Here is a 23,770-nt window from a genome sequence, read left to right on the forward strand (position 1 = left end):
TGGATGCTCATAATATATCAATTGAATATATTTTTGAATCCTATCCTCGCAATATCCCATGGATGTCTAGTAAAAATATAATTAGAGAATTTATTATGGATGTTCTAATTAGATATTTAGATGATGTCATTCTTTTTCTTTGGTTAGCAATCCACAGGTTGGTTTGCAGCAAGCAATTCTCCAGAGTTCTCAATCTAGTGCCTGAAATTTAAATTGTTTATACAACTGACAACCAAAATCTTGAATCATTTGACCATTACATTCCAGCCAAGGAATTCTACAAGCTCTACAATTCTTGCTTCCACACAGCCTTCCACAATATTTAGTAACAAGCAGTCATGCTTAAATTGATGTCAAATCTAGTTATTTCTACTCTTCCTCATGCAATCCATCAAGCATTGTGGTTCTCCAACTTTTCTTAAAAGTACTTACTTTCTCTGAACACCATATCTTCAACATTCTTCTGTAACACCATAATTCAAATACTAGCCTTCTTCTTTTTGTCTTTTCATGTGATCAAGACTCACTTCCGTATAATAGTACGCTCCACACATAAGTTTTTAGTAACTGTTTCCTTAATTTCAGGTTAATATTATTCGATGTGAACAATTTCCCTTTCATACTGAAAACTGCTTTTGCTTGGTTTACGATACTTATTACATTCTTTCCTATTACGTGGCATTCAGTTGTAATTTTGCTACCCAAGTATGTAAAATCCCAAATACTTCCTACATGCCTTTCATTTAACATTACATGAATGATGTGACATTCATTTACTTAATGATGTCATTAAGGACTATTAAATGTCAAATCTCAAGAATGTATTGTAATATGACTATATATTATCCTGCAAGTCCTGGAATATCATCAGAGCTGACATTTTCATATTTATGGAATATCCTTAAATTATGGAATGTGCTGGGATAACATCAGACCTACGATGGTTATCCTAAGAATGGTTTTATGCTATAATTAACCCTGCACCAAATGCAACTAAATTATAACACTGATGGGCATGTGGTGTACTATGTAAACCACTCAAATTCAATATATAATTTAATTGGTAAAAAGCAGAAAACTTATACAAATTTAATAATATTGTAATTATTTTTTATTTATTTTTAGATTTATCACAATTACAGCTTTTTAAATATAGTATCTATATTTTTTGCTCATCTGCAAGTGACGTATCTACCACATTTCTTCCTTCGTTGTTCCTCACTAACACCACAATGGAATCTACTGAATGATATCTCTGTAGAAAAGCTGAAATACCTTTAGGTAATTATTTCAGATATACATTTACATTAAACTCATAGCTAAATATTTCAAAAATACTCTACATGATGAAAGATAATTTTTTATATATCTAAAGTATAAACAAACCATTTGTGAATACTATTTATAATATTTATTATTACTATTAATATTTATTATACTATTAATATTATTTATATTAATATTACTATTAATATTAATTATTTATTATTACTATTATTATTAATACTATTTATTAATATTTATTTAAAAGGAAATAGATATTATGACTGCCTTGTTCATGAGGCAAAATAGGTAGCACAGATCTGATCAACTGTATTCATGCCTCCTTTAATCCTACTATAATCAGTTATAATCTGTGGCTTTCTTGTGTTTGGATCAATAAAACGATAATTCTGGAATTCTGCATTAACAAAAATAACATAACTTGTTATTTTTGTGACAAACTGATGTCTACATTATATCTTTAAAGTAGAAGTTCAGAATGAACCTCTCTGTTTTTATTGGCTTGGAACTCTTTAAGTGTTTCTTTTTTACTCTTCTTCATAGTTCCTATATCTGTCAATTTTATTTTCAAGAAGAAACTGTAAATGGGAATAATTGGTACACAAATTGTCAGTGGTAATATTTTTGTGCTGCCTTCAAGCTAATGAACAATGTATAGAGGTTTTATTTTATATTTAATAAGGGTCATCCAGTTTGTTAACCAATCATATATTTTTAAATTTTAAGTGTAAAATTAGATACTTTAAATAAACACTTATCAGAATTTTATTTTATACTTTGTAACTCTTGACTGGAGAGCTTTTTTTTTCCTGTTTAGCCTCCGGGAATTACCATTCAGGTATTACTTCAGAGGATGAATGAGGATGAGTGTAAATGAAGTGTAGTCTTGTACAGTCTCTGGTTGACCATTGCTGAGATGCATGATAATTGAAACCCAACCACCAAAGAACACCAGTATCCACGATCTAGTATTAAAATTCATAAGTAACTGCCTTAATTAGGATTTGAACCCTAGAATTCTTGACTTCAAAATAAGCTGATTTGCGATGACGAGTTAACCACTATACCAATCCGGTAGGTTAAAATTGAAATCCTGCTTTCCCTATACATAACACATTTATTCACAGGGAATGGCGAATGGCTGTACGATTAACATCATTACGTTCAGTAAAAGAAACTCATACCACTGAGACTTGTACTTCAGATGTTTACATTCATCAATGTCATAAGAAAAATATTTAACATGTACTATAAAGAGAACAATTAAATTACTAATTTTTGAAGGCAAAGGTTAATTACACATACAACAAATATCCTACTCATAAGGGAAAAGTTATAATTAATAACCTATCAATAATATAATCTTTCATGGTTTGTTCATATTAATCATGACAAACACCAGTTTGAGGAGAGTCCAGTTATAATTTCTTTACTGTCTTTTGTCTTAAACAGCGTATAAGTCCTATAAAAGAAAGGATGGTTTAAGAGAAATTTTTCGGTTTGAACTAATTATTGATTTACTTAGATTATAATTAGCATTAAAAAAAAAATGAAAATTTTGTTTTTGTGTCATCTCATCAATTAAATGTATTAACATGCATGATTCAATCACAACTAGGGACTCCAGGAATATTATTTTATTATTCCAGGAATTTTGTTGAATAAGTTTTATACAGCACAAGTCTGTGAAACAATGTTCATCAAAGAATAAATAGAAAATAAATATTCTCCTATATAGAAAATAACAAGCAAAGGTACAACAAAGGCTGCTTTCTACAGCTGGCATAAGACAGCTGTCACGTTTCACAACTGTTAATAGATAAAGGCTATCTAATACAGTTTTACAAAATTAATATTAGTTATTCATTAAAATTAGCAAATAAAAAAATTTTTTCGTTTAATAGTAGGTTAATTTAAGAGGTACATTTTTTCCTTAAATCTAATTTTTTGATGAATAATAATTTTTTAATTACAAACCATTCTAATTAATTTACCAATATTAAACATAATCACTTCTGCAATAAAAATGCTTAAAATATTATTGCTTAATTAAATTAAATAAAATCAAACCTTTGCTTCTAAAAATCCTTCAGAAAATAACATGATAAGGCAAATCATTTCCATATCCGGTACAATACACACAACTGGGCGAAAAAGAGCTTTCACAGATTCTGGTAATTCTGTTCTTCCAGCATAACCAGGATTCATAGTAACAAATACACCAACTTTATTATCAATACTTATTTCTACTCCTTCAAACTGTTGAAAACAAAGGAAAAAATTAATGCAAAAGAAAATAAAAAAAGAAATATGAGATTTATACAGAATGAATTTATTGGCACATCATACCACAGGGCAATGATCAAAATCAATTGGATCAAAATCAATCCAAAATTTTGGATTTTAAGCTTTTTTTTATTGTTTTTGTGCCTTTTTAAAATTAATAATAATATTTTGTGGTATGTGAAATAAGATCTATTATTTTTTAATATAAAGAAAATGCAGGGAAGTTCATCAATAGACTAATGAAATTTACGGTCATGTTAAGGATGAATCATTGTGTGTTCATAATGATTTATTGGTTTGGTGAATCACATTTTAACAGAAAATGATTCTCCTACAGTCATCTATAAAATTATTACCATTCATTTCACATAACCAGTATTTTTTGGTGAAGTGGATTTAATGCAAGCTTATTTATCCACAAAACAAAGGCAGGTGTTGCGTTATCATTTCTAGATTGATAAAAGAAAGGAAATGAATTTCTTACACCCTGATATTTGTTGTGAAATACATATTGCAGTAGTAAATTCAGAATCACAGGAGAGTCCTACTACCTGCCAATTTGATACTTTTTTAAAATGGTTATGACTGTACTGCTAGCCAAATAGAATAATTATCTGAATGTTTTCAATAAGAACTTTTTAACTGGTTAGGTTGGATTTGTCCCCTAGGCATACTAAAATTCTAATGAGACTGCAGAATTTATTTTGAAGAGCTGCAGAAAGCAATTGACACATTTCTGAAGGGGATAGCAACAGGTGATGAGGATATACAAAAGCAAGGTACAAGTTTTAAGTTTTAACTAGTGACTAAATGTAAAAGTGTTCAGGAAAATTACCAAAGATATATGCAAGAAAATATGTTTTATTAGGAAATTTTTATTGTAATATGGATACCTATTTCTGTACACCTATTAATAAAAGAAAAATTGTCAATTTTTAGTTTAGCAATTATGAAAAACCATGGGCATTCAATTAAGAAAAAAATTGTACACAAAAACTTACTTTTGTATGCAGTAATATGTAAAGAAAACATGATGCGATGATTCAGATCTGGATTTTAAACTTTTAAAGTTTAAAATCCCAAACTAAACATCTAAATACAAAATTCGGATCGAGCCTATACTTGATGCATCTGGATAACCATTTAGAAACTGGAGATTCTAATGAGTGAACTAAATCAAATCAGGCCAGTCACAACCTCACACATCACTCTTCATCCTTCACAATCACCTTTCTGGATCACATCCAGAACTGTAAACTCTTACTGGACTCGTCTAGTTACTTGGTCGATAATTCAGCAGTCAAACATGGAAAGGTGTTTTAAGAATCCACTGGTTGGACCGAACAAGATCACAGTCTAGAAAAGACAGTACTTGGATACGGTGGACTTTTACTTAACAACATACCGGAGTGTTTGGAAACCCTCAATTTAAACGCACTAAACAACAACAAACAAAAAGTACAAGCCCCAGAAGAGATTTAAATTTAAAAAACAAACTAATCTTTCCTTCACCACATTAAATATAAAATTTTTTGTTGAAGCTGGTAAAACTAAAGACTCTTAGTGACATTTTGTATCGACAAAAGGTTTCAGTTATCAACCTCCAAGAAAATTAGACACAGATTAAAAGTCCTTCAAATCAGGAGAACATCAAATTTACAAAGGACCACCTGGCAAAGGTGACTTATGAAGAATTGCCCACAATTTGTAAAGGGATTTGCACTAAAGACAGATATGATTAATCAATCAAAGATCTCAACTCGACAAAGAACACTGACCCTCACCCTCAAGTATATGAGTAAAATATATCTGATCATAAATGTAGATGCCCTAACCAATAAATGAAACAATAGAAGATAAACAAACATGAAAAATGAATAACTTTTAGATCAATGTTCAATGGATATTTTTCTTTACTATAATAGAATCAATAAAAATTCATCTTAATTGCATTCAAGCGCAATTTATAATTAATTAAAAAAATTACATCTACCTATGTAAACTTTTTGTATGGTATCTATTTACTTTTAATGCATTTTGGAACTCTACTCCAACTTTAGAAAATCACTCACGATGGTCATCATTCTGTGGAAGTAATTTTTTCTTGATGTGATAACAACTTCCAGTGAGTAATTTTCAAGCAGAGTTCCAAAGTGAGTTAAAAGTAAGTAGGTGCCATATAGAAAGTTCACGTAGGTGAATATAACTGATTATAATTTAATTAAATCATTTAGCCAAAGTTTATTACATTTTTGTAAAAAATTGAATAATTATTTCATGTAAAAAGATCAAGCAATTTTTTCTTCAAACAGCTCTGCCTTATATATTCAATAATTCTTTAAATTATGCAGATTAAAAGAAAACATATTTACAAAACAAAAATGTTTCAATAAAAATTACTTTATAGCTCTTATAAAAGTTGTGAATGAAATGTAAAATATAAAGTAAAAAGAACAATTATACTTTTTAAAGATAAATTTGGGAAATATTTTGTGTTCTATTTAAAACAAAATATTGCTGTTTATTTATGTAATAAGAATAATGCCCAATTAGGTTATTTTTCTTTTTTTTTACATAAGGAAGAGAAATGAATTTTGAAGTATACCAAACCTGACCAAGATTTGAACCCATGGCCTTCTGGATAAAAGCCAACAGTATCAGTACCACTCCACCAAAGATGCTTCTAGGATAAATGTATAGAAAACCTGTAAGGTGTTTTACAATAATAATAAGACCCTAAACTTCATTCGCTGAATCCAACGGAGTTGGTTTCAAGGGGATGAAAATTAAACCCTTGTTTTTTGAAGAAAAAAAAAACTGTGGATGCTGCCTTCTACCAAGAAATTATCCAACAGTTCCTAGCCTTACTGAAAGAGAATAAGCGTGACTGTTGGTTGCAACTGGACAGCACCATTTGCCATATTGCTTGCCCTTCTATGTAGATGCTACAAAATGTTTTCTGTGGAAAAATAATTTCTAAAGGATTGTGGCCATCAAGATCCCCTCATCTGACTAGTCTAGACTTCTTTCTGTGGGGTTATGTAAAAGAAAAATTTTTTATAAGAGCAGTCCTCACATCTTGCAGGAATTGAAAAAAACATTACTAATGTCATCCAGGAAATAAGACAGGATAGAGCTAACAAGAGTAGCTGCAAACATGGTCAACATGTTGTGCATAGAAGTAGATGGATATCATTTTTAACACCTTCTTTAAATTATTATGCAAGTGTTTGCTAATAAACTATTCTTTATAGACTAAACTAAGTGAATAAAACAGTGTTCAAGTTAAAAGAGGCCACTTATGTGGAAGATGTTGGTACGACTGAAGCTGAATGGGGAGGACTGGTTATTGCCTGTACATTTAAGTATTGCCACTCTGTTGAGCAATAGTTTTTGAACAAGGTTGCATAATTATGTGTATATTATGGGATCTCCTTTAACTTCAATACTGTAGAATAAGGCTGGCAAATAAATGGCACTGAGTGCCAGGCTTGGGAAAACTTTATGATGGGATGTACATATGTGTAGAACTTACCTCCACATTCAATGAAAATTTGTAAAAAGCACAGGCTATTCAAAGCAATCCTAAATAAGAAGTCAGTAAAATTGAACGTAATAACAGACATTTATCTTTGGGGTTTAGAGCAAGTTCTGTGGCTCATTTTTCTAGCTTAATTTTTTATTAAAAATATATCTAATAAAGACGTAAAAATATTTTATCATTTCTAGTGCTCATTATTTTTGTAGTTTTAAATGGTTTTTTGATAATATAATTATAGGCTCCAAAAAAATAGCAAAAAACTGGAAGGTATATTTGAGAATGATAAATGTATTTTTGATGAGTGCAAGTTTTGGCTTAAGAGAGAGAACAAGAAAGTCCTTTTAAAAACCTGCAAAACAAAGAGATGGTAAATTTAATCATTGTAAACTAATATACAAAACCAGGTAGTAGCATAATGACTGATGGTAAGTGAGTTTTCAATGTTTCACTCATTGCTAACTTCACAAACAATGCTATCCAAGAGTAGAACCAAACTGGTAAAAATAAAAATAAATACGAGGATGACTAGGTCAGAGATAATTAGATTAGAGAATTATTTTGTAAAAAAATTGGTAAAGAATGCACAGCTAAGGTAAAATTTTGTATTTTTCACTCATTCTAAAAACAATGTAAGAAATGCTTATTTTATAGTTTTGTAGGTTCTACTTATTTGCCAAAAGTATTATTAACATTATTTTATTTCTCATTACTTATTAATTTATTTAATCTTTTATGTATAACATTTTCCCATTATCTATTATTTTTTAACGATTGAAATGGACATTACTTTTATATTTTAAATCAATTTTTTGTAAATGTTCTTTTGTTCTCCAGTTTACTTCAATAATGTGTAGCATAGATCCTTTTTTCTTACCACATTATAAAAAATCTATTTATTTATTAACTGCACAAGACAATGTTACAACTGAACATAAAAACTGATTTAATGCCTACCCATTATCATTATGTTGATGATAAATTAGATTAAATTACATTAAATTAAATTAGATGATAAATTACAGAGCTAAGTCCAGTTATTAATTTATCAGCAGCAATAAGACGTCTTTGCATAATTTCTGTTTCCTCTTGTAAAATCTGACGTTCTCTCATTGCTTCTACATAACTGTCATTCAGATCTTTTAATGTATTTTCAATTCTCTGCAGTTCTTTATTAATATTGTCTAAATATTTTTTTGCCTAAAACAAATAATTTTAATTTATCAGTTCCTCACACTATTTTTAGACATTAATAGTAAAGGACATGATAAAATATCCTGACATATAAAATGAAGGCAAGAAAAGTCCTGTACAAGCTGAGCAATACTTGATGGTTTTAATTTATAATTGAAAACAGTATAAAATTTTTGGTGCTTTTTAAAAAAAAATGTTTTTGAGATAGAGTCTTGTTTAAGTTTTATTTATTTTAAAACTTTATTGCAAATAATATTTAAGACAAGTATATTTTTATTATCTTTATTTTTTTTTTTTTAAATAAAAACTAAAGAAGTCAAACTTACTTACAAAAAAAAAAAATGTATTCAAACTGAATCAGAACTGAAATACAAAACAAAATAAATGAAAATGATACATTATGAAACAGCTGTAATTTAAATAGATTACATTAACTATAAATTCAATGGCCTTTAACTTTGATTAGTTATTCCTCAAACTTGTGAAACACAAAGGATAAAAAAAATTTATCAGGTAAGGCAGGATGTGTGACTATAATTTTATAAGCATGAGTGGATATCTAGTGTGTGACAATGAGGCACAGCCTGAACCTCTGCCACGACAAATTATCTGCAAGACACTAGAGTCCTTGATAATGGTGGTGCTGCTGTCAGCATCACAGACCCACTCACTCTCAGTGGCCAATGCTATACTTAGCTCGTTGCAGAGCATGAAGTCTGGTTTTTCCTTTCTTGCAATCTCTGATACCAAATCATAGACTCTCCAGCTCCTGTTTGTATTGATTTGGAAGATTTTCATTTACTTTTATGGCACTCTTTACTACCAGTCCTGTAGCTCAACTTCCCAGGCTGCACATTTTGTATTTCTTTGCACTTCGACAAAAAGTGCTGATTGGTCAGGCCTCTTGCAGTTTACAGGCAAGATGGCTTGTATCCCAGCATCTAAAACATTTGGATTCTTCCTCCTTCTGGTGACATGGCAACTGGCTTACCAGATTTGGATCCTGCCAATAGTGTGGAGCTGACGAGCAGCATGCAGCATCCACTAGCAGCTCCATGGTTGTCTTCTGGGTACTGCAAAGAGCCAGCCTGAGGGACATAACCAACACTGAGGTTTTATCTCATACATCACTACATAACCAACACTGAAGTTTTATCCCCTAAATCACTTGCACATCTCGGTACATGATCTCACCAATAAGTACTTTATGTGGGTGAAAAACTTCTAATCGACCTACCCTTTGAAGGTCACATCAGCTCTCACAATCTTTTTCTTTATAGTTTTCCATAATGACTCAGCAGCATTGCCCGCCTATCTTTAAACAAGGATACTAAAATTTCAATATACAGAAATCAAAACAAAAATTTAGTTAAATATTTTAGCAGAGATGGTTTAATTTGTTCCTGCTATGATATTAAGGGGCCAATGTCTGAACTGGACATTGAATATGTTATTCATGATTGGTGTTTATCTATACTCATCAAAAAGAATCTTAAAGGCAGTGTTGTTGCATTACTCGAATAAGTTTTCTTCTATACCAGTAGCACATGCTGTAGAAATGAAAGAAACAAGAAATATATCAAAAATTTTAAAACTCATGGCGAATTCATTGCTGACCTAAGTGATATGGCTTCTCATTCTCTTTATAAAATATATATTTCTTGTGTTTGTGTGGTGGTCTGGCTGGAGATAAACGTTACACAGTTAAAGACTGGCCAAAAATAAATCAGTTTACCCCACGAAAGGAGAATGTTGTCAATATCCCCCTTGTCAAAGCAGACTATTATTTTACAACCTCTTTACATAGACTTGAGGATTTTGTAAAAGCATTAGATAAAGATGGAAGTGGGTTTAAATATTTAACTGAGAGTTTTTCACAATTAAGTGAAGCCAAATTCACTCTTAGTGAACTACAAAAATTTAGGCTACAGAATGTCATTGAAAATTCTTTTTTTACATTCTGGATTTTTTCCTTTTACACTTGGAGAAGGTTCCACCATGATATATTGCAGATGGAACAACATTATCAAGGCAGATGGGATGAATCTATGATGAATGACTTGTTGCTTGATAAAAAGAGAATTCACTCAACACAAAAAGAAAATAAGAAAAAAGAAATGAAAAACATAAATGTCTATAAATAAAGGTACGAATTTTACTGTAATTATTATTTTTGTATTCTATTATGTCAGGGAGTAATACACCCAAATTAAAAAAAAATTTCCTTCAATGCAAAACACCTGTAACCTTGGTAAATAATTCCTATTGTACAAGCATATTACTCACCAGAAAAATTTCAAAAACTCTTATAATTTCAGAACATCATATGTTACTTTTTCACCAGGTCTAATGATTTTTTTTTTTTGAATGTAGGGATAATGTATAAACTATAGTATATTTTTTTAATTTCTACCTGTATTAAAAAAAAAATTACATAAAAAATAAACTAGAAATGACTAAAAATGAAACTAGTATCCACATTACTAAATTACATTTTAAGATTTTTCACTGACATTGTGTGCGCCCTTGGGTATATCATTCCAACAATGAGATCAACTAATCTGATATATTGGGGCAACATATCTTAAAAACTATTGTGTTGAGTGGTGTGTGGATATTGTCATTATGACTTCCGGGTTTTTCGCCATTAGCCAAGACTCATGTAGAAACACCTACTCTCATTGCCTACAAACATTTCATGCGCTTTGATTCTTGTTCAGTGGAGGCAGAGGTGTAAGGTAGCCATTATTACCTGTTTCACGTCCTTACTAATATTTGAAAAAACTGCAGTTTTATAAAATCTTGTTAATTTAATAACATTGCTTTCTTTTAAGTTCCCATAGGTTTTACCAGCTATGTTACTTTTTGAGCACAAGTTTTTATTAATTTTCTCAGAGCTGTAGCCAGATGTACATGCCTGTTTTTTTTTTAAATTTAGTTTTGCTACCATACACATTCAAACTGAAGATTCGCCAACAACAGTGGATTACCGTAACTTATAGGAAAAAAACCGCTTCTACAGAATCTCTGCAGCAACAGTCTCCATATTTGGGACTACCCATCATAATTTTGGATACATTCAGGCTGATGCCCCTTATACTTAGAAGAAAAACTCAGGCCTGTTTTCTCCTAACTGATTTTTAGTTACGGCACAACTTTGACAATAGTGTAACACTATAGCATAGTGTTAACACTAATTATATTATGTTAATTATTAATCAATTAACATACACCAAACTCCATAATTTGATGTACCCTCTCTTATGCCATGTACCATCATAGCTAATAGCAACATCTAAATTTTTGTTAGCAACAAGCTAACAAAGACTGGATTCAAATTAAATTTACAAGCTGAATAAATTACATGCGATTGTGAAAAGTTTGGTGGGGAATTATTTGACAAAATTTCTCTACACCATTGTGGTTTATTTTTCTCAGAATTATAAGTATTCTTTTCTTTTTTGGTCGATTGTTTTTGACCCATAATGAAAGAGCAACTGTACTACTACCAAAAACCTACTGATATGTTAGACGAAAAACTAAATCTGTAAATAAACTACAACAAATATTTAGTTTGGTAATTGTGGTTGGCAGTTACATTTGAAAACACATGAGGACCAAAAAAAAGAAAACATGCCTACCAAACATAACATAACTTGACTACTTTCGTTTTCAGTTTAGCCTCTGGAACCACCATAAGGTATTACTTCAGAGGATGAATGAGGATAATATGTATCCATATAAAAGGTCCATTATAAGGATTTGAACCTTTAATTCTTGACTTTGAAATCAGGTGATTTGTGATGAGTTCACCAGTAGACTAACCCCGTGGAGTGGGTTAACCTAATTTACTAACGCATTAATAATTGACCTCGAATTACACAATACACTATTAACATTCACAATAAAGAAGAAATTTTGCTATTTTCGACAAAAAACAATATGTTTTGCTATCCAATACAGTAAACAAACAGATGCAGAACAGTAACTGGATGCTAAACTAATTCATAAAGAAACAATCTTTAAAATGATTTTAATTAAACCACCTGTCTTATCCTAGATCAAAAATTAGACTTCAAAAATCTGTTTTTTACTGTTTTTACCGGATCTTTTGACCGTTTCTGATCAGTAATTATTTTTTGTCCTTGAAATATTAATTTAAAAAATGAATCTTATCACAAGATTAAGAAGTACACAAGTATGAAAATCAATGGAAAAATTTTATGAAAAAACTTTTTGCAAAATATCAAGGTTGATTAGTCCCTTAAGAAGTTATTTTAAAGAGTCATAATTAAAAATCTCAGGGCGATGTAGAATAAAAATTTCATTTTAAGAATCAGCATAAAAAATACATTCTGATTCACCTACTTTTATCAAGTTCAATTATTTTTTTTTTGTTGACTTGTGTGTAAACTTTTACAACACAGATCAATGTATTCACCTGATCAATAGCAAAAGACAAACTGGGTATTAGTTTTTATTTGCCTTTACAAATTACAACCTCTGTTTTAATGTAAATTATTTTTCAATATTAATATTATTTATTATTATACATTTTTATGGTTTCAATACGATCTTACTGTACTACAATATTTTCAATATATTAGATTATTATAATTTATTATATAACATTAATAAAATTATCCCAGTTGAGATTGCTTCAAGTTATTTAATTTTATTCAGAACGAAATGAAAACTGGTTTTTTAAACTAGTGACTCACTTCGAGAAAGTTACTTCATCAAAGTTTGTTTTAACTTTGTTATTTATGAATGGATTTGAATAAATAAGGTGTTATTTTCTTTGTCATGAGAGGCTTAACATTTTTTTTTAACAACATTTAAATAAACCAGTGGTTGTAAATATATTAATTAAAAAGTTTTTGGAGCCATAATTTGTAGGTTCAAATGAAAAACCCATTTTTTTCTTTCATTACACATTAACATTTGTACCTAGAGAACTTCTAGGTACTCTAGCAGTTTTCAGCTTAATACAATTAACCGCTCAATTTATATGTTTAAAATACAAAATGGCAGATTTTGTATATGTTGGGAACATAATATAACTTTGGTATATAAAACGGTTTTGTGTTCTACCTTCTTAAAACCTAAGCAGGACAGAGGTATGGGACCACTTTATTCAATTTCTTAGATAAAAAAACATAAGGAAGCACCAAAATTATCCCTAGATTTGTATTGTAAGAATTTTAGTAAAATTGTTTAATTTCACGGAGCGAACAAAAAGCAGAGCTAAATTTTTTGCAAGCCAAAACCCACTAATGAACAATTTTCTAGCCTACGTTTATATGAACATTTTTCCTATTTTTGGCTATGGAATCATCTTCCAAGAGACTGATTTGCAATTTTGAATCACTCTGTTTATCAAAATTTCTTTAATAAATGACTAATTAGCATTAAACAGTAATGATGAAATAAATATACTATTTACAATGTATGTTATGCCTCGAAAAATGAAAGTGAAGAAAAACCAACTTATTTATACAGATATAAAACAATAGAAAATAAAATTCTAAACATCGAATGAAAAATAATTACTGAACAACTTTCAATATCATGTAACACTGTTTTCAGTACAATTTGTCAATCTTTTGATTAGAAAATTCCACTTTAAAATAAACAGAATAAATAAAAATGAATCCTTATAATATAAGATAAATAAACAAGACAAAATATAATACTATCTCAATTTACAAAATATTGATTTTTTGAACTACCAACTAACAACTAAGTAAAAACCTTAAAATTTGGCCTACCTTCAAAATTTAAGGCATACATCTTTTATTTAAGTTAACCTAAGAAAATAAAAAAAATTCAACCCAACTGTTTGCACCAAAGCCTAAGTATGAAGGCTTTGGGGTGCAAATATGACAGAAGGTCATTGTCAGACAAAAAATGATACCACAGAACAATTTTTATTTTGAATGGAAAGTTGATATCATGCCACATTCCATGAAATCAACTGATTTCATTCTTCTTCTGATCCAAAATAATTATCAGAATTTTCTGATAATATTTTGTGTCAACAATTTGTAGACAGTATCAAGGTTTTCTCTATGATTAAAGTACAGCCCTGACTCCACAGACAGATTTTTTTACCTTTTATGTTTATATATGAAGCCAAAATATAATACTATCTAATTTACAAAATATTGATTTTTTGAACTACCAACTAACAACTAAGTAAAAACCTTAAAATTTGGCCTACCTTCAAAATTTAAATTTATTTATGGGCCGTGTCTCACTGCCCATATTAATTTCACCTTCATTTCAATCCTGTAATACTGGACTGAAAATTTGTACTGGCTTGTGAAAATTTCAAAACCCAGTAGGCACAAAACTTATACCCTAACCATTACTAAGATTTCTTTAAGTGCATAAGACCGACAAAAAAATATCATCAATCTTCTTAGCTAATTCATTACTATCTAAACAGCCAGCCACTTCAGTCTTTATCATAACTTCAGTTCATTTCCATACACGCTGTACATTTGTACCATTATACCCAACTCTTCATAAACTTTACAATGTGACAAATGGATTTCCAGTTTCTAGCTAACTGAAATCTTACTGAAGAATACACTTCGCAAATGGCTTTCAACTGCAGCTAACTTTACACATTTGTTATTAAATAATAGCACAGACCTCTTTTTCACCATTGTTACATATGCGCTGAATACACTAGTAGACTACAGTATACAATAGTAGACCTGCTGCACTAAAAAGGCAGCAACACTACATATGCTAGTTCTACAGCTGAATTTAATTTTAAATTAATTAGTCCAAACTCCTTTTTAAAAGGTAAATTTCTTTTAAAAAAATGATTTTTTTCTTAGTTAAATCAACAAACGAGACATTTCTGTGGAGGGAAAATGCAACTATAAACTCAACTTCCACTCAATAGGAGCAGTAAGAGTATAAAAATAAACTTAAGAAAATTATTAGAACAATAAAAAAATTAAATTCTGACAAATTTAACAAAAGTCAAAACACAAAATAAAAGGAGGAAAAAAACGTTGTAAAACTAAAAGCATACATAACAGAGGTGGAGTTAATGAACAGTAAAATAACTCTACTGTTAATCAATTGAGGATTTAATAAAACAAATGAATTAAATAAATTCTACAAAATGACAATACTTTCCAGGATAGTCGTTTTTTTATTTAATGTTAAGAGAATATAATAATCACAGTCAAATTGCTTTAAATTTCAGGATTGGATATAGTAAGAGGAAACATTACCCTGCCAGATTGTACCACTCTTAATTTAAAAGCTTGAAGTGGAAGAAGTGATTAGTAGCTAGAAAGATGAAGATGAATTCTATAGTAATTATATAGTAACATATATATATATAGTAAGTAACAGAGAGAGAGTAAAGAGTAACAGAGAGTAAGAAACTTTTAATATTAATTAACAATTAATTAAACATGTCTTTCCAATTCAGAAACTTAAAACAAGTATCAATATGACCAAAAGAAAAATAATTTATAACCGTAATAACAAGTTTTATAAATCACAAATAGATTGTAATGAACGTTTTACATAACTTTGATAACAGAAATATAAGTAAGTAAAATTTGCAATGAAAGATTTATAGTGTTTGGTTTATTTACACTACGTTAGTAGAAATTTACACTTAGTTTTACGTGGTGAAAACTGGTTTCGACCTATTAAAGAATTTTACCTTTTACAATAAAGATTAAAGTAAATATTTTTTGGAACCATTTATGTCTTAAAAACAATTTTAGATTACAGATAGGTTGACTATCAGAAATAGTTTGACTGTATTTCAAAACTATACTACACCTGAAGTTCAAGATCACCCATAGCAGGTCGGTGACACTTTCTGCTCGTTGACAAGTTAACTCTGATCCTTTTTCCATTTACAACACACCCATTTAATTTTTTGACACAGTTGTTGACATCATTTGATATAATGCTAGAATGCAAATTAAAAACTAGAATGACAATGCAATTTCTAAAGTTAATTTCTAAATTTATTCTAATAAATTCACCACCACCACAACCATAATCAAAGCATCCTTAAACTTAAAAATGCTATTTAAAACAAAGAATATTTTGACCCATGGGTAACCCAAAATATCTCCCTTAGAAGCAATTGCATGATTACTAATGTGCATAACACAGAAAGAAAAAAACCTGGATAGATATAGTATGGTGCTTTATTTGTCTAATGAATAGCAAATGGACTGTTCTACTGCAATGAAATGAAATACTGATTTGCTGTCATCTAGATTAAGTATGACAAAGTCTGCAATCAAGGCGCTCAGATAAACCGGGTACTTGACACAATGTAAGAGATGGATAACATTCGTGTGGTTGATGCAGTAGGATATCACCCAAGGAAATGCACACACAGAATGAGATTTATAGTGGTCCAGGAAGTCCACTTGGCAGGAGTCAAAGCTCAGGAAATATGATACTTAATTTAAGCTCAAAATTAAAATAAATATATATTTACTTACCACAAAACCATAGTTGTGCAATATATCACATTCAACCACAATGCCATATTTAGCAAACAAAGCTGTCACTTGTGGTGCTTTAGTTTTATCAGATAGATTACCGACGAACAATTTAGTAGTAGCAGTCTGAGGTCCCTTACAACTAGTAGCAACACTTTTAACAATCATAGCAGTTCCCTTTATTAGATACACTTTAAGATTTTGAATGGCATCATAACCAAATTCCTGATTTTCCATATGCTGTAACACAATCACAGTATAACATATAATTCTTTATAATCAAATATGAACTGAGCAGCTTTTTATTTCTATTTTTTTTTTTTATATTATTATTTTTCCAAAAAATGTAACTCTGCATTTTCATTTAACAAAGATGGAGGCACCTTCCTTGGTAAAATATTCCAGAGGTAAACTAGTCTCCTGTTTGGATCTCCAGATAGGGGACTACTAGGAAAGGGGTCACCAGAAAATTAAAAAATTAACATTCGAGTCGGAGCGTGGAATGTTAGAAGTCAAAATTTAAAGAGGAAATGTGTAGGATAAATGTAGATATAGTAGGAATTACTGAAGTTCAGTTGGAAGAAGAAAACGACTTTTGGTCAGGTGATTTTAGTTATCTCAGCTTGGGCAGGCAGGCAGTAGGTTAATGAACAAGAAGGTAGGGAGAAGAGGGTAGGGCATTTCAAAATGCCTAGTGATAGAATCATTGTAATAGATAAAATAAAAAACCTAAACCGACATTATTAATTTCTATATGCCTACAAGCACCCATGATGATGAGGTAGAGTGTGCAGACAAAGAAATTGATGAAGCAATTGAAAGGGGATGAAAATTTAATAATAGTTGGAGATTGGAATGCAAGCATTGGGAAAGGCAAGGAAGGAAATAGTGGGTGAATACGGGCTGGGCAAAAGGAATGAAAGAGGGGACCTCTTTGCTAACATTTACAGGAACCAAACAGCAACAGTAATAATTATTATTATTAACATAAAAAACATAAAAAAGAAGCCGTAATAAAAAAAAAGTGTCAAGGATGTTCCCTATCCCCCATTACTTTTTAAGAACAATTTAGATCCAGAGTAACAGTACAAGGTGAAAAGATAAAGATGCTATGATTTGCTCATATAGTAATTCTAGCTGAGAGCAAAAAAGATTTAGAAGAACAATGAACGGCATGGAAGAAGTCCTACTCAAGAACAACTGCATGAATACAAACAACAAAACAAAATAATGAAATGTAGTAGAAATAACGAAGATGTATTACTGAATGTAAAAATAGGAAGAGAAGATTATGAAGAGAAGAATTTTGTTATTTGGCAAGTAGAATTACTAAAGATGGATGAAGCAGGAGCAATATAAAATGCCGAATAGCACAGGCAAAACAAGCCTTCAGTCAGAAATATAATTTGTTTACATCAAAAATTAATTTAAACGTCAAGAAAAGATTTTTGAAAGTATATTGAGTGTAGCTTTATATGGAAGTGAAACTTGGAACAACCTGGGTACCTGAGAAGAAAGATTAAAAGCTTTTGAAATGCGGTGTTACAGGAGAATGTTAAAAATCAGATGGGAGGATAAAGTGACAAATGAAAAGGCGTGGCAAATTGATGAAGAAAGAAGAATTAGGAAAAATATAGTTAAAAGAAAAGCCAGACTTATAGGCCACATATTAAGGCATCCTGGAATAGTTGTTTTAATATTGGAGGGACTGGTAGAAGGAAAAAATTGTGCAGGCAGGCAACGTTTAGAATACGTATAACTGTTAGGGATGTATGATATAGGGGATGGTATATACCAAAATGAAACGACTAGCACTAAATAGGGAATCTTGGAGAGCTGCATCAAACCAGTAAAATGACTGAAGAAAAAAAAAGATAGAAGTTAAAACCGTTGAAGTAAAATTTATTTTAATCACATCAGAAAAAAGAATGTTATTTTATGAATACCTGAAGAATCTGAAGGGTACTGAGAGAAAGAAAAAGAAGCATGTGGATATGCTTTGGGAAAACATATGGGCATTTGGACTTGCATGTTGATGTTAAGAGAAAGACTTTGGGAAGCCGCTCTGTAAATGTTACATACTGTAACTTTGTCTATTCTTGTGGAATTAGCTAGTTTTCATATGAAGCTCATAATATTGCAGAATACTTATAGCCTTGAAGGAAATTTAAATCATGAGACTTATGAAAAAGGTAGTTGCAATTAAAAAATTTACAACCATAACTTGTTCAAGCCCAGTAGGAAGGAAAAATGGTTTTTTGCTCTTGTTCAAGAGTTTCTTTTTATACAGTTTCATTTATCATAAATCTTTATTCTGCGCCTAATTAGGCACAGGGTTCACACATCCACAAATGGTTGATAAATTATTCATGTCTGAAGAAGCCTAAGGAAATGTGAAAGCTGATAAAATAAACCGCTGATAAAATTGTCTACTGAGGTAGGTTTTGCATCAGTAGCATCCTGAAAGAGGTCTAGCTGATGAATCCAATATGTAATCGGTCTTGACTTGTTTTGCTGACCCTCAGTCAATAAGCTGTACTGTACTATGGTGTACTGTCAGGCTGGCTCATTAGGGTTAGGAACAGAGGTGATGTAGAAATCAGAATCACAACAAGGTGGGGGTATCTTCTCCCTAAGGAGTCAGGATGGTGACTATTAATCCAAACATATATTACAACATACCACTGGTTTTTTAACATCTAATCACAATATATTAATGTTTATATTGCTATTATTTAATGGCAGTGTATCTAATGAGCAGATACTATCAAGTTGTTGATTAATGCTATTTTTGTTTAAGCAAGATTTTTTTTCATTTATTATTATTATTAATTAATACATCACTGGAAATTCTGTAATCAAAGTATGAAATTTCTATTCCCTAAATAATAAAAATCACACATTTTCAATCAAGTGAAAGTTGCCAAAACATTTTCTGGCTAAACAGATAAGGAAAAGCAAAGCAATCACTAATAATATGTAAAAACATGTTCTTGCAAACAAAAATAATGAAAGATTACTATTAAAATTAATGAACATTGTAAAGAAAATGCAAAAGATGAAAGTACATGTCAGAAAGGACAATCCAATTTTTCACAGTAAACATAGGTACAAATATTTATTAACATACCTGATGTATTATTTTCACCAATACCAGGCGACAATACAAATTACACTATGTTACTGAATCGGTCAAAAAAATGAATTATATTGATGAAAACTTAAAAATTAGTAAATCATCTACTTAGTTGTGTTCAATCTATTAAGCTGTCCCTAATCATCAGGGAATGCTACATGGCTTCACTTTAAGCATGTCAAACATTATGCAATAATTTTGGATAGGTAGCAGTAAACTGTTGTATTAGTAACTGAGGAAAATAAAGGATATATCAAAGCATATTAAAAACTTACTAAAAAATATATATCTGAGACTACGCAGCTGATTTTTTGGTATTTTCTGGCCGAAAAACAATTCTATGCTATCAGCCAAACATGATATATTTCTTGTAATAAACAAAGATATATCACAGTATATATCTCAAAATAATAAAAATACCATCTGCTTTATGGCAAATGGTATAAATAGCTGAAACGTTACAGTAATTCAAATATCTGAATATAAACGTACAAGAGCAAGAGAGAGAGAGGGAGAGCGCTATCTGTCTCGCTCTCACTGTGAATAAGACACATGTACTAACAGAAAGCTCATGCACCCTTGTCCAACCGGATGGTGTGCAAATTGGACAAGTGCAAGAATTCAAATATTAGGGCTCACTGGTCCAGAAGAAAGTAGCTACAGTGAAAATCCAGTCAAATTGGTCAAGCAAATGCTGCATTTGCTTCCCTTTAGTGGTGTTTGTGAAAACAAAGCAACATCTCGCTGATGAACCAAGTGTGTCTTTTCCAAACCCTGATCCTGCCGATTTTATTGTATGGAACAGAAATCTGGACATTATTTAAGAATAACCTGAGCAAACTTTAAATGTTCCAAATGCGATGCCTACACCAAATCATCAGTCTCGCTTCATCGCATTAAAAATGAGGATATCCACCTTTGCTGTGAACAGTAGCCAACAATCGAGGAACAGATTCAAAAACAGACTGGAATGGTTTGGCCAAATCTGCAGAATGAGTGGAAACCAACAACCATACAAACTCCACTGGCATAAACAACCCGCCCGTTGGAGAGTCCAACAAATAGCTCCAAAGAAAACATGGATCAAGCGCATCAATGATGATATAAAAAACAGTAGGCTAAACCTTAATGAGGCCAGGACAACAACAGCTATGGACCACCATGCGTGGAAGTGTTTTATTTGTTGAAATCAGAAAAACATTGGCATCCGCAGCAGCATACAGGCTTAGTAGTCAATCCGATCCAAATGCCAGCTAGGGATAAAAAACCCAGTAATTATTTTCTGTGAGCAAAATTCAAGTTACCATTGAAAGTTATTTTTTATTTTTTTTTGATGTTATTCACATCCAGACATCCAGAATAAGATGTATGAGTATTACACAGCCACATGAAAAATAGACAGTGTAATTTCCAGAAAAAAACATGACATGAGAGTACACGGTCATACCAAAACAAGATTTGCAGAGGGTTCATTTTTGCTTATATAAATACTTTTGCTTCATTTTTTATTTTATTTGAAGAATGCGTCTTTAAATGCCCAAAATGACACACTTGAAAGTTTTCACCTTTAAACTACTGACCTCTCAATAGTCTGGAGTGGTTCAAGCATCTAGTCTGGGCTGTACTGCAATTTTTTGTTTGATTGCTGCAGCAGTGTGTGATTAAGCATTGCTGTATAACAGGGACATGTTATAAATGGTACACCAAGCTACCTTGATCTCAGTTAAAATTTCACTACAGCATGCAACATATATATCACTTCATAAACAGAATCATCGTACATAAACAATTTATAGTTATAAAATAGAAGGTAAATAGATTATAAAATGGAGTGATAAGTTAAGAAATAAAAAGCCAAAATACAATAGCAAGGATAGCTTAACCAACATCTTATCTCCTGATACGCCTAATTGATATTGTAATATAAAAAACAAGAATATTCCTATTAAAAAACATGCCATGGCTGGGAAATATCAAAATTAACAGATTAGAAAATATCTAAATTAACAGAAAATATGAAAATGCCTTAAAAAAATCAACAGCTCCACTTGTCAACAGTCAATACAAAAAGAAAATTTTGTTAATGTCAAATCACAATAGTCATAAGTAAGTTGCAACTTAGAAAAGATTGCAACTTATAAATTACAAAAGATTGCCAGATTAAACTTTTTTATCATTAGTGGAGGTAGATGCAAACTTTGCTTTATTTTTAATTTCAGCATCAAATTACTCATTAAAACATCAGTGTTGTGTAGATTTTACAATTAAAATCTTATCTGTAGTTTTATGATTTACTATAGCTCTGAACTGGGTTCTTATCTTATTGACCTTGTAAGGAACTCTCATACTCAATGTTCAAAATTGAAGAAGCTGATATTTTAATGTATTTTAAACTATTAGCTGGTATCATCTTTTTCCCACTCAAGCCCATTGCATGTAGATCCTTTGCAATTTCTCCAGAATCTTCTGGCTAAACGTTTCAGAAATAGAATACCAAAATATTGATAGTTACATAAATATTTTCCTGGTTAAAATAACAGGTGTTTAAAAAAGGATGCAACCACTTTGACATGTATTTATTACAAAAATATTAATGTTAATAAAAGGCATACAACAATATTCAAAATTACCTATAATAACTTTGCAATAGATGTTCAAAATGGTTTCCTGTGATTGCAATGCAGGTTCATACACATCTCATAACATTTGCAACCCCTTTTCAGAATGTTTGCTTAGTAATGTTTGAAATCTCGCTTTCAAGTTGTCAAATGTATGAGGATTATTTTTAAAAACTAAGGTCTGCTGGTGTAAGATCTGGGAGGCCACAACACTTTTGATATCAAACTATGGCCAAAAAATTATCAAGCGTTAAAAAATATCCGTCATTTCATTAGCAGTATGACACGTTGCGTTACCCTGCTACAACCAATATTCTCATTCATGTAAATCTGATGGCAATTAAGTTGCAATAAACCATACCGTCTACAGATTGTCAAAAAATAAAGGGTTATAACACGATGCCACAAGATCGCACACCAAACACCAATTTTACATACGTGAAACATGTGTGTTATGGTAACCCATGAAACGAGTGAAGATTTTCAGCGCTACATATCCGGAGGTTTTGGCTTTAATGTAGCTATCTGAGGGAAACCATGCCTCATTACTGAAATAAACACGATCCAAAATTTCAATACAGTTGTCATCAACAAAAGAACAAAACTGTAAACAATTTCCACGGTCTACTTTCTTTCAGTTCTTAAACAACACAGATACAATAACCCTTTGTCACGAGTTTTTTAGTAGCCCTGAAAGCACAGCCTGAAGATAACTTTCTGAGCGACATAGTGGGCAAGCAAGTCAGACAACATTCTTTCACATCCTCCAGAACTTCTACCTTAACAGTAACAGTCGTCCTGTGCTTTGCCAATTGTGTACACTTCCCAGTCTCACAAAATTTATTAATTGAACGCAATACCTTATTAAGAACTGAGAATTGGAAAATTCTATCCGAAACTCGCCTTTTACTCGTCTATAAGATTTATATGTGCAATAAGTCTCAATATTAAACACGATAAGTCTTTAACACAATAGATGAATTTATACGGTAAAGCACTTGTGCATAATAAGGATGTTACAACAGTTTTACAAGCTGTTAACTTGAGTACATAGTTGGCAACTGACAAGTAGGGAGAAATAAAATTTACCAAAGTGTGACTTCTATCTTAATCTAAGGGTTGTATCCTTTTTGAAAAACCTGTTATATTAAGAGGTAAATTTTTAATTAAAAAAATAGTCGGGAAAACAAAGCTTCTACAGAAAACAAAGGTA

The 23,770-nt window shown here is 30.8% G+C and overlaps 1 protein-coding gene across 1 annotated transcript in view; it reads right to left on the reverse strand.

Moving 5' to 3' along the window:
* The window catches only part of LOC142323210 (uncharacterized), a 133,856-nt gene that overhangs the window by 1,648 nt on the left and 108,438 nt on the right, over window positions 1-23,770 (reverse strand). The window contains exons 4-6 of the mRNA XM_075362549.1: window positions 16,804-17,043; window positions 8,132-8,308; window positions 3,355-3,543 (exon numbers count right to left, since the gene is read on the reverse strand). Coding sequence (XP_075218664.1) covers window positions 3,355-3,543; window positions 8,132-8,308; window positions 16,804-17,043 — 606 coding nt within the window. The remainder of the gene's footprint in view (window positions 1-3,354; window positions 3,544-8,131; window positions 8,309-16,803; window positions 17,044-23,770) is intronic.

This window comes from Lycorma delicatula, chromosome 4, assembly GCF_047948215.1.
Source record: "Lycorma delicatula isolate Av1 chromosome 4, ASM4794821v1, whole genome shotgun sequence".
In the NCBI taxonomy this organism is placed as follows: Eukaryota; Metazoa; Arthropoda; class Insecta; order Hemiptera; family Fulgoridae; genus Lycorma; species Lycorma delicatula.